The 13,098-nt window shown below is 40.0% G+C and overlaps 1 protein-coding gene across 1 annotated transcript; it reads left to right on the top strand.

The window, feature by feature from the left end:
• Positions 1 to 129: 129 nt before the first annotated feature.
• Positions 130 to 12,210, top strand: bves (blood vessel epicardial substance). Its single transcript, XM_029129553.3, has 8 exons — positions 130 to 267; positions 912 to 1,153; positions 1,785 to 1,909; positions 2,071 to 2,258; positions 7,241 to 7,349; positions 7,510 to 7,677; positions 7,756 to 7,897; positions 11,787 to 12,210. The coding sequence occupies exons 2-8, from the start codon at positions 928 to 930 to the stop codon at positions 11,912 to 11,914; spliced, it is 1,086 nt and encodes a 361-aa protein (XP_028985386.1). The 5' UTR covers positions 130 to 267; positions 912 to 927; the 3' UTR covers positions 11,915 to 12,210.
• The last annotated feature ends 888 nt before the right edge of the window (positions 12,211 to 13,098 follow it).

The raw sequence follows: 13,098 nt of genomic DNA, 5'->3' as shown, positions 1-13,098 counted from the left end.
AAATCCCTTTAACGCCACAAAGTAACGTGCTGAAGAGGATAAAATGAAGAAGCCGCGCAGTGGTCTCACCCAACCTCCCCCTGGCGGAGCCTTTACGCACTGCAGCCGCGCTGCTTCAGCTTCTTTGCCTATTTTAGTCTGCCCCAGTGAGTCGTGTGGAATGTGCAACCCCCAAGCTCAGGCTCCAGCCTGTGGGGCTGTCTCTTACATCGAAGTAATCCACTGCTCCACGGTCTCACGTTCATTCCACCGGCCGCCACGGGATCGGTAAGTACAGAGACCCCTCGATACTTTGACGTTTGACAGTTTAGATATGAGGAATTATGCACACGGAAGCTCGTCAGTGGCGCGTGGACCTCCTAGAAGGTGACGTCTTTGGGGGGAGAAAAGGTTTTTGAGCTTAGATGGAAACAAAAGCGCTGACCGAATGCATCACATATGGCTCATTACTAAATCATACAGCGTAACAAAAGAATATTTGGATTATTTAGGTCATATGACTGTTCCTGTTCATCTGGGTTCATCTGCTCTTGTGAAGGGATGTTCAGTTTAGTACATAATATTTTGTGAATTGCTAAGTTATTCATAAATTAGTCAAGATTAGGTACATTTCTAAGTTACATTTAAATTCATTTTTCACATTTAAATGAGGAGGAGAAGCAGAGTCAGGGAGACTCCACAGACAGGCAGGAAAGTGGAATTAAACCACACAGATCTTGCAAGAAAGCTTGCTCCATAGTGACTTAAGACTAAAGGTTCAACCTCCAGCAGTCATTAGTAAGTAAAAACAGCCTCTGTACAAATGCCTGACAGACAAGTACTTTATGCCACATAAACAAACAGCATATTAAATCAGAACCTGTACAAAACCTTTAATTTCATATCTCTCTGATCCTTTTCATGTTTTCAAGGTTACCCTGCTGAAGAATGTCTTCTTCCCCCGAGTTGTCCCCCCACCTCTTCACTACAGTACCCCTATTCCTCTCAGCCACTCCAGAGGTTCCTCATGTGCCCAATGCCACCTCCTGCCAGGAATGGGAGCAGACTCACCACCTCCTCTTCCACCTGGGGAATCTGTCTCTGCTGTTGGGTCTTGTTGTCCCCACCACCCTGGGTCTGCACATGATACTTCTGCGCCTCCTCCTGATAACAGGTCCGTGATAGGCAGAGCCTCCTGTGGTGACAAAACACTGCTAGTAATATTCTTAACCCAGCTCACATAATATCCACACTTTAAGTCCCCTGCATGTTAGAGTGTTGGTGAAATAACTGGTAAAAATTGGTTGAGCACAGTTAATTTGAAACGATTCAGCTAAAGCTGAAGTGGGCAGAGTGTTTTTATCAGAGCTGCTGAGGCTTGATACTGGCAGATAAAGAATGAATGCCAGATGGAAAAACCACTTCACTTCCAGTATGTTTATGTTCTTCTTGGAAGGAAAGTGCAGAAAGGAAGCAGCAGGGTTTATGGAAAACATGTTGTGATTTGGCAGTTCATTTATTTATATCAACCTTTGACATAATGATGAGTAAGTTGAGTATAACAGTAGAATTACACACACACACACAGTGTTTTACTGTAGCTTTAGTTCACTGTTGCCAGGTTTTGCATCCTGATTTTGACTTATTCATGGTTCCACACAGATTACAGTTACAGATTATATTCAATGCAAGTACATTTTTTGCTTTGTTAATAACTAATTTCCTTATTTTTGGAAGAACTACATTTTCAGGTTTCACCACTTTGTGGTCTAAACTGCCATTGTTCTATGCCTTTACCTTGGCAGGATGTGGTCTTTTCATTGCATGGGCCACTCTGTACAAGTGCAATCTGGACGTGATGGTTTGGAATGTGGTCTTTCTGGTCGTCAACTTCATGCACTTGTTCTTCCTCCTGTACAAGCGACGGCCGGTGAGATTAACATTAGTGAGATGAATTTGCATATTAACAGTCCCTCACACGCTATGCTTACAGGCCAGTTCAAAATATGAGGACATCTTGTACTTGCATTCACCACCTAACACCACAGAAGCATTTACTTTATGCTGGATTTTGTTACTTTGCTCCTTCAGATAAAGATTGACCGAGAACTGCAGTCAGTCTACAAGCGGATGTTTGAGCCCCTACATGTGCCACAGGCTTTATTTCAGAGGCTCACGGGACAGTTCTGCACCATTCAGACCTTGAAGAAAGGCCAGGCATATGCTGCTGAGGACAAAACCTCTGTCGATGAGCGCCTCAGCATTCTCCTCAAAGGAAAGTATGTGCTGTCTGTGTGGAGGATTCATTTTTAATTATTTAATACTAACATCAATATTCCTCGAAATAGGTACACCAGGTTTGTTTTAAAGGTGAAACCACGCTTTTATTAATCAAGTCAAATGCCAGATGTCAATTTAATGAGTTACTAATTATGATTAACAACAATAACTATTTTTTCTTTGATAAAACCAAATCAGTCTCTAATGTTGTGAATTCTTGTCAAAGTTCAGTAACCTCTATCTAAGTCTGAAGAACAATGCACACAAAACCAGATTCATGTTTTATTAATCTAACACTACTGGATATATGAATAAAATAATATAAAATTATTTAAATAAGAAGTAAGAAATTAGCAAAAATAAAGCATGAAATGATCAGAAAGGCATGAATAGAGAACAGAATGCTGGTGAATGCGGGTCTGCGTGTGTGTTGAAAGCTTTATATGACAGATAATGTTAATGGCAATTAATGAACATATGGTAAACACAATCACAGAAAACACAGCAATCAGCAATGTAATGAATAAATGAATAAAGGATACAGTATGGTCAATACCTATGGAGTGAAATTAGGGTCAGATTAGATTTGTGCGTAAACCGATCAGTTTGTGTGTAAACTGATCTGTGCATGCGTAACCAGATTTGTACCTGTAGACTTAGTGTGGCTATACCATGCTTACATTTTGGGGCGTTACACAGCAACTACAGTAGTAGCAGTTCAAAGTGACGGTGCAGCGGGTGCGTTTCTGACTAAAGATCTCTAATCCTGCAGCGGGCTGAAAAAAATCAGGACGCTAGTCTCGTTTTAATCACCAGGTGGTGCAGCGTTGATCAGAAGCCTCCAAAGCACTACAGCGTAACTGAGGTCTGACTGTTCATTTCTACCTGTAACACACATATATTACACCAAACCTATTTTACTATAAAGTTTTTACTATTAAGTATCTGTTGTGTGCTCAAACGTGGGGTATGTGTGTGTATGGGGTGCCGCATGTAAAAAGAGCACCTATAACTAGTTTTCTCACATTTAACTTAATGACACAACATGTTTGCTCACATTTAGTTAAATGTGCAAAAGTCTAAATGTAAATGTTAAATATAAATGTAAATGTTAAATGTAAATGTTAAATGTAAATGTTAAATGATCGCCTGGTGTAAAACTGAATATTTAAGTAGACTCCTCCCCCTATGATCCTAGATCAGTGACGCGGACTCAAACACCTCAAACAGTATGCATAGCTCTGCCCACATCTGAAGCTAGAATGGTGGACGACAATACTGGAGACAAACCATAAGTCAAAGCCATTATGGCTCAGACTCCCTCCCTTTAGCGGAGATTGAACGGGCTGTAACGGCAGGTGTGCGGGCTGAGGCTCCGCTTCAAACTGCTGTTCTGTCGTAAACACCATTAATGGGGAGTTAAGTAGGTTTAAATAGAATATTTCTATGGCGCTGGTGGAGAATTAGTTAGCTAACTATACTAGCTAGCCGAAGTTACGTCCAGGCTATAAACAAAAGTTTCCAGGTCAGATGTGGGCGGGGTTTGCGCGCACTGTTTGAGGTGTTTGAGTTTGCGTCTCTGATCTGAGACCAGCGCTGTTTGAGGGTAGGGATGGAGTCTACTTGCACAATTATGAATATTCAGTCTTATGCTCTGCGATCATTTAACATTTACATTTAACATTTACATTTAACATTTACATTCAACATTCAAAATTTAACATTTAGACCTATGCACATTTAACTAAATGTGAAAAAACATGTGTCATTTAGTTAAATGTGAGAAAACTACTTATAGGTGCTCCTTTTACATTTGGCACCCCATAAGCAACAACTTGCTATCAAATAAATATTGTCAAATTGAGACAATATCCATGACCATCCTTCTACAGGGTATTTCCTATGTCCTTCGGTAGTCTAGTTGTCAAGCTGAGTGGCCATTGTCTTGTTTGAGTTGGTGTGAGTTCGATTCCTTGTTATTGCTCTAACTATGCAATTTTTTTTCTGAACAACATAGTTGATGGCTTAGTTTATTTCAAAGTTATAATCGTTCTGTCTAGTTTAAGACAGACCTGCACCACAGCAGCAAAACGTTCTTGTTTGCATTCTCCTCAGCTTTTTTCGTGTCTTTAAATAGCAGGCGTCCCTTAAAAATATGTACATACCCACCGCTCTAACACACACTCTATACAATACATTGACTTCACATAATTTGTGGTTATGGGTCGCTGTTCAATTAATATTATTTGAATGCACATGGCCAACTAACGACGTAGAGCGCAGTCCATCTGCGACTACAGCCGCTTATTTAGGTTTTAAACTTCCACAACTTGTTAATGAATGTTTTCCAGTAGTCGTAGATTTTTAGAATAATCATAGTATTTTGTTTTATAGCATTTGTCGATCGTACCTGACAGGACGCCAGAACTCTGGACAGAACAGATCTGCAGCGACGCATTACAGCAACATGTTTGTTCGTACGCGTTTACTCTGTGTCTGCAGAACTGCAGTTTGACTTGTTTTGAGATGAGTTATTTGGCCCGTGTCTGTTTCAACACTTTGATTTCCCATTCGCCCATTCAATTCAATTCAATTCAATTTTATTTATATAGCGCCAAATCACAACAAAGTTATCTCAAGGCACTTTACAAAGTAAGGTTTAAGACCTTACACAACTAAATCCAACAAATCCCACATACAGCCTTGTTTTTACGCGGTGGAGCGTGTGTTACATCTTTTTGGCCTATAGGTGGCGATCAGTCCCCACACTGACCCCTATGACGCTGTACCATGCTCATATTATATGGGCCCATGTAAAGTTACGTAACAACGTCTCCGTAATTGTTTAATAATGTTCGAGCTGTACTGTATGCTTAGACAGACCGAGTGCGCGCTCCCACGTACAGCGTTCGATTTTATTATGATATTATTCCTGCGGGAGAATCAGATGTCGCAAATAAATCTGAGCGACTCTGGATTTAGCCGACTTTGAAAGCTCCGGTAAATAAAAAAAATTTTATGAAGCGTCCACAGTCTGTGGCGTTCTCGTGTGCTCTGGGAGAGCGTTCCACAGACTAGGTGCAGCTGAGCGAATTGTCCGATCTCCTTTTGATAAAAAATGAACAGTCGGACCTCACATCTTTGCGCCACCTGGTGATTAAAACGAGACTAGCACGCAGATTTTTTTCAGCTTGCTGCAGGATTAAAAATCCTTAGCTGGGGACGCACCCCTTGCGCAGTGGCAACCCAACCGTACTGCAGTAAAAAAGGTGGTCGCTTAGAAGTGCTACGACTGTAAGTATGCTGTTAATTGCTACGATCTGTCAATAAAATATAAAATGTTAAACGTGGAGCTTTCAGGATCTGCTTTGCCATGTCACACAGGTTTGATTACACATTCACAGATCAGTTTACGCGCACACAAATCAGTTTACTAATCTAATCTGACCCTAATTTGACTCCATAGATACCTAAGTGTGTGATGGCTTTGATGGAGAGAAAAGAATATTTGATTCTAAATTATAAACCTAAGGATAACTAATGAATTTGGGATATTCAATTTTGGGAAGCACCAGACTTCTGTCGGCCACAGCTGTCGGCCACTGTACAGTGTCTCCCGTTACCGGCTTGTTGAGTGAGGCGTGCAGGGAGGTGATTGATGATTGGACACAGCTGGTGATCACATGACAGGAAACAAAGGTGAACTAGGCATGACAGGACAGAATCGGAAGTGCGTGAAAATTAAACAGGTATGTAATGACACATGACAAGTGAACCGAACTAAGGCAGACAGGAACCAAGACCGGGAAATTCAAAATAAAACAGGAAATGAACATTACAAACCAGAAAACACAGGAACAGCCCAGGTTCATGACACTTGATAACTTCTAAAGTAACAAAAGTTGCTCTTCTTTCGTATTTCTAAGTTTCTACAAAGTAGAAATAAAAAAGTAATGCGACGCAGAAAGGTAAAACAAGTTTGAAGATACAGGGGATCCAAAATATAACTAAATGTTTACTGGTTAAATACCCAAGGGCGGTGGTCACTATGGGGGAGGCAGTGGTCACCACCATCCAGTGGTTGGGGAGTGTTCTGTCTCTTCAGCTGGAGTATCAAACTATTTCATTTGGTTTAATCCTAAATTTGGGATAACTAAGCTTTTCTCTTTTCATCAAGTTCAAAGTTACATAACACCATAACACAGTACACATGTAACGATCACTTTGGCACTCAAATAAGCAGAGAAGTCAGAATGGTTAAACAGCAAAAGAAATGCATAGATTATTAAGGCTTTAGACGTGGTCCTTTGAAACGCTGTAACAAATACAATGTTACTGCTCTGGTGCATCTGAACCAAATCTTGTGTCCAAATTAAGAGTTTCTCTTTTTATTAGTCCACATTCCAGGCTTACGATACAGATCTCCTGGGCTAGTGGGAAAGCACATGGAATGATTCTTGGTAGAGAAATTATGAGACAAGTCTTGGTCCTGTTACTGATTAGGCAGAGGGGGAACCTGGTGAGACTTAGGTGGTGTCATGCCAAAAGTGTACCCATGGTCTTTTGATTTTACACTTAGAGTTGGTGTGTTGTTTATGTTAAACTCACAGTTCTGTTCTGATAGGAAACAGTGTCCTGTGGAATAGACAAGAATTTCATGTATTCTTATCTTCTGGTGAATCGCAGCTTTGTCTCTGTGGAAGGGAGTGAAGCTTACATGTGGTGTTAAGTTACCTAGGACCAGACGTGGATTGCTAGATTTGTTTGGCTTGCAGGTGCTGGTTTTATTCCTGTTACTGATTTGATGGTTTGGTTAAAATCAGTTGCAATTCAACAATACCAAAGATAAACATGTTAGATGTCCAAACAAACAAACAATTAAACATCAGTTTAGAACAACTGATGGTTTCAGGGACTTATAGACTTAAAGTGATCTTTTATATTGGGATTGGTGTAATATACTTGACTCTTTTGGTGGCAGGATGAAGGTGTCATATCGAGGCCATTTCCTCCACAACATCTATACCAATTCTTTCATTGACTCACCAGAGTTCAGGTCCACTGAGATGCACAGAGGAGAGAAGTTCCAGGTAATTAGACAAACTGTGAACTCACACATTTAATCAACTAGAATAAACAAATGTCAGTTTATTAATCAATTAAAAATTAAAAAAAAATAAAATAATGAATGGACCCCTGCTGTCTGTTCTATTTAATAAGATAATTTTGTAATATATATTTGACTGACAGGTGACCATCATGGCTGAGGAGAACTGTAAGTTCATGTGTTGGTCTCGGGAGAGGCTGACCTACTTTCTGGAGTCAGACACTTTCCTTAATGAGGTGTTCAGATATCTCATTGGAAAAGACATCACTAACAAACTGTATTCTCTCAATGACCCTACGCTCAGTGACAAGGTTGGTAAAACACTTAAGGTAGTAACAGAAACTGTATAGCAATTGTAACATTGTTTATTATTTGTGGATGTGTTCCAGACTGCAAAAAAGATGGACCGTCAGCCAAGCCTGTGTTCTCAGCTGTCCATGATGCAGATGAGGAACAGCATGGCCAGTACCAGTGACACTGATGATGTTCTTTATCAGATACTTCAACGAGGGTCTGCTGGATCAATATACCGTAAGTTATCATCCAGAAAGATTAAAGCTAGAATAAAATAGAATATTGTCATTGTACAGCAAGTGGGCAACAAAGTTGGATCGGCTCTTGGTGCAAACAGACAATACAGTAAAATTATAAACATATATATATACAAAAATAAACACAGTCACATAGTCACCGTTCACACATAAATGTGTAGGACTACCATGTGTAACTTTTTTAAAGTAATTTCGATAACCTTGAACTTTTTATCTTATTAAAGGTATACTTCACTACTGAAAAGCAAGTTGTGTTATAAAAATTGGATATTTTATTAGCCAAAATGTTTACTATTGATGGCCTGTGTCCAGAGAAAACAGGAAAAAGTGGCAGTATTATGTGTTGTGGCTGAAAATTGTTAAATCCTACAACACACAGAATGCATTGCAATAAGATATACCTCCCGACCTGCTGTGATTGGAACAAACCTGACTGCGCGGCGTGTTACTCCTCCGGTTTACAGACAAACGTTCGGACATTGCTTTTTAGTTGCTGGCAAAACAAGACGGTTGTCCCTACCTAAGAGTCTTGGTGACAATTCCGAGTACTCCCGTGTCCAGCAGCAGCTCATAACTGTACTCAAACTTCACAACGCAAGCTAAAATAATACACGGTCCAATATATTACTTACTCAGTGCTCATTTGACCGTTCTGTCCCGGCTTTTTTTCTCTTTTGTCCTTGGCATCCTGAATCTAGTTTCAACTGCTGCTTTGTTTACATGCAGTACAAAGCTAATGATCCGTAACACACGTTCCTCGGTCAGCAGTGGAATACGCAACTGCGCAGTGCAGTGACACGATGCAGCTGGTGTTCTGCTGCTGGCTGTGGGCCGCTGGACGCCGGGTCCGGCTCTCTACTGCGGGCCACTGGACGCTATTTGGTTTCAGTGCTCAGCTTTAATGAACTGAAGTGAAATTGTGTGGTAACATGTTGTTTCAATTTAACTACAAGTATTAAATGAAGCATTTGACAAAAAAGGTGAAATCAATTTGGTAATTAGTGCACTACACATAACATTTTAAGTAGAGTAGTCTGGCAGATAAGTTCATACAGATGGAGCGGCAAATTTTCTCTGCCTCGCTCCTGCTGGATTTCACGCTGATCTTGTCATGACATTAGCATGACTTAGGTACCATTCCACCAAGCCCCCCTACACCAGTCATGACCCCCCACTGTGAGGTACTTAATGCTTGTTAATGCCCCCTAAACCTTTTTTAAGCTTTTAAATGACTTACAATTGCACATTCATGCACCAGGTGGAGCAGTGATGTGTAATCCAGGCCCACAGGTAGTGTGGAAGTGCATGAGGTTTGTGTACTTTATATACAAAAGCTTCCTCAGTCTGAGGGAGGTTTCATATTATCCTCCAGTTTGGCTTCACTTCACACTTGCAAAGAACTGGCTCGTTACGACAACAAAAGACACAAAAGTGAGTAGGTGTGATGAACCCTCCCCCAAGAAGGACACCAGACTGAAAGAGTTGACATGACTCAACTTCCACACAACTTCACCTGAGCCATGAAAACCAGATATATTTGTAAACTGCTTATCAAGAAAATTCTTCATGGATCCATAACTTCAAAGGTTCCGCTCAAATCAAGGCTTTGTTAACATAATGCTGTATGAAGGAATTTAGTTACTGTCCATACAGTAGGTCTCCCTCAGAGGACCAACAGCCTAGTGGTTAAGGCACAGAAGCTCCCAGCTAGAGACTTCAGTTATAAAAGTGCCTCTGGTGTCTTTTGTTTACCACACAAATTCAAGTGACACAAAACACAGAGATCTGTGCACCCAGGCATCAGTGCCTCAAGAATGGACAGACACTGGGCCTGGTTGTACAGCAGGAAATCAGCATCATCATCCACCATATCCAGTAATAAAGGGACATCTGAATACATATATGTGTTATGAGTTATGCCAGCTGATATTCTTTCAGTGTCCTTTACCATTAGTAAAGTTAGGCATTATCCTCTATTTACAATAGGCTTCACTTCACACCTGTAAAGAACTGGCTCATCAGTTGAACAAAGGACTGTGAGAAGGTGTGAAGACCATGTCCCCCATGAAGGACATATCATGTAGTAGCTCCTTGAGAAACATTTCTGCTTTAAAAGAATGTACCCAACTTTCAGACTACCTGGTTTAAAAATGGTCAAATGAACTGGATGTTTATAAAATCTGTAAATAGAACTTGTTAAAAGAAAGCGTTACGTTTATGGTTCAGGATTTAAAAGTTTCCTATTTTAAACCACCAACTAACAAAAATGGTTTGTTTAAAAAAAAACTGTGGGTGGGAAGTTGTGTGCTTTAACCACTAGGCTCTTTGAAGTGATGGATCTCTGATAAATCTTCTGTTTAAGTAGTTCACAAACGTATCTGTTACATCACATCAGGTAACAGCACTGCAGGACTCTGATGCTTTAGGGAGAAGGGGATGGTGTGAAACCTGTCTAACTAGTGCTGTGGATGGGTCGTTCTGTCTCAAAAGAGGCTCTCTATTTTTGTGTTCATTTAACCTTGATTAGAAGATTCAAATGCTATTTTTTTAATTTAAAACAGCTTCTGAAGCAGGCAGACTGACACACACTACATCCAAGTGAATATGGCCGAATATATATAATGAGAATTTAAGAATTTCATTAGGTACATTAGTAAAGTCCAATTCAACCTAATACAGCCAGTAACTGATAAACCTCCAGAAGGTAGATTGGCAGCTGTGGCAGCGTGAGCTGCCGATGCTTATCTATGATTAAAAAAAGTACAACATTCAATTCTGACATGAAGTCAACTTTTCAAGTTTTCTCAACTTTTTAGTTGACTGTTTAGACAGACTATTGTCTGTCTGTCTGTTTGCCATAGCAAACAGTGTAGAACTGACATTATCAGATTTATGTTCTGTTCTCAGAACTGTGCCTATACTTGGTGCTTGACCCAGGTCAGATATACATGTATACAGGTCAGATACTAAAGCTCCACCTTTTGGTTTTACCCTGGAATTGCGTCTTTGGTGCTAAAATGGGGGTGGCCTCAACATTTTTAACACCTTCCCCAGACAGACCAAGGAGGGGGGCTGCTGACAGTCGGCTGATGAGGGTGTGATAAGGGTGTGATCAGCGTCAGAAAGGGCACTGACAGTCGACTGAAATCAGCGAAAATGAACCGCTGCAGCTGTACTATTAAAGATTTTGAGTTAAATAAACATTGCATTTAGTGTATTGAACTCAAAATACCCATTTGCTAGCAATCAAAAATAATACAGTATGTAGCTTGTATTCAACAGTTTGACGTTATTGTGGCATTTGACTTTTGAGTTCATAAACTGCCTTAATCAATCTGGTCAATCTGGTTGAGTCTATATACTGTATATATATGTGTGTGTGTGTGTGTGTGTGTGTGTGTGTGTGTGTGTGTGTGTGTGTGTGTGTGTGTGTGTGTGTAGACTATATACTATCCATAGGAACTGCAGGAAAAGCACTGTTTTATCTGTTTGCATGGAGTATAAGTAAGTCAAGCAAGAAAATGCCCAATTTAATGTACCTCAAGGTACCACAGCATACACCAATACTGAAGAATGAAGTACGTAAACTCATACATTCCACGTTGCTGGTATATCCAATAATTAAAGGAGAAGGTGTGTAGATTTGTCCCAGTTCAGTCTGTGATAGTGTTATTGTAATCTGTTTAATGCGTCTCTTTTCCTAATGCATGAACTGCTGGTGCTAACCAAACACAAAGGCTTATTTTTGGTTTTAGGGCATCTGTTGTGGAGTTAATATCTTCTCAAGACTGAGCACTTCACATATAAACACACCTTCATTGTTTAATTATGAATACAATCAAAAACCAAAAAAATGTTTCTACTCTTAGAGAAATCCCCTGGCACCAAGACCTCCACGAAGATGAAACCCATTGAAGAGAGGATGGAGGATGATGTATTCGAAGAATCTCCCTCCAAGTCTCACCGAGAATCCAGCACTTCCACTGAGGATGTGTAGTCAGCAGCATCGTCATCATTACAGAATTTTTTAGCCAGTCTACTCAAATGTCAAATATACTTTTGCTAACGTTTAGAAACATCTCCAGTGGACACTGTAGGTAACCCAAGAGAGATTGTAGTGGAATGGAGAGTCCTTTGAGTGTTTTTGTTTATTACTTATTTCAAATCATCCTAAAATATTTCCTGTGAAATGGTGTATGGCTACACATGCATGTGTTATGTAGGTCTTTTTTTTGACACACTTCTCTGTGGAAATGTTTTTGTCCTCACAATAAAATACCATCATTACTGTAAGTCTCATTTGCTTTCGTTAGTTTAGCTGCACAATGGCAGGATCCGTTAAAACAAAATAATTAAGTCAAAAAAAGCAATCGAGGAGTAAAGAGTTGACTTGAACATACTGTGCCTGAGAGGATTCGGTGCATCAAACATAATGAATTTTGTTTGTTGGGGAACAAGGGAAGCTTTTGTTGCGACCTTTTTACAACATGCTGCTTCTGATAGTTAGTTACACATGCAACCATGTATGGCATAATTAGTCACAATTACCAGCTACCATTTTTATCCATCCATACAGTAAGGAGATGCAAAGTTTTTGGATCTAAAGTAAGTCAGTCTTTGGAAAAAACTACTGTAAGTCACCGCCAGCACTTCCATCAGACGACCACTCACTTCCTGTCCTACAGCTGAAGCAACATTCAAGGTACAGTACACATGGCACACACACACACACACACACACACACACACACACACACACACACACACACACACACACACAATGATGGTACAATAGCATAAAGGATAAAACTACAACACCAAATTAAACCCATAATACAAGTCTGTTACTGTGATAAAAGGTTGTGTTTCAACATGAATATGTGCAAATTTCTGTTGTTACAAGGCTTCTTTATATAACAGCTCTTCTAAGCCTGACAATGAAAAGGTGTTAAAACTAGAGAATATTAAATGGTTGAACAAGTGTCATTTAAATGTTCACACCCTTTTCTGTCAACAAAAAAGAATTTGAAGCTAAACTCTCAAGCAACGAGAATTGGTCAGATTGAAGTCTGGGCATTTCACTATAAGGTTGTTAATCAAAGATGGCAGATCTTGTCAAAGGAAGTTCACAGAACCCAAGTCAGCGTCAGAACAAACTGCTATGGTGAATTTAACAAATTTT

Source organism: Betta splendens, chromosome 16, assembly GCF_900634795.4.
Source record: "Betta splendens chromosome 16, fBetSpl5.4, whole genome shotgun sequence".
Lineage (NCBI taxonomy): Eukaryota > Metazoa > Chordata > Actinopteri > Anabantiformes > Osphronemidae > Betta > Betta splendens.
The sequence above is the reverse complement of the archived record's forward strand: the minus strand, read 5'-3'. Positions and strand labels throughout refer to the sequence as shown.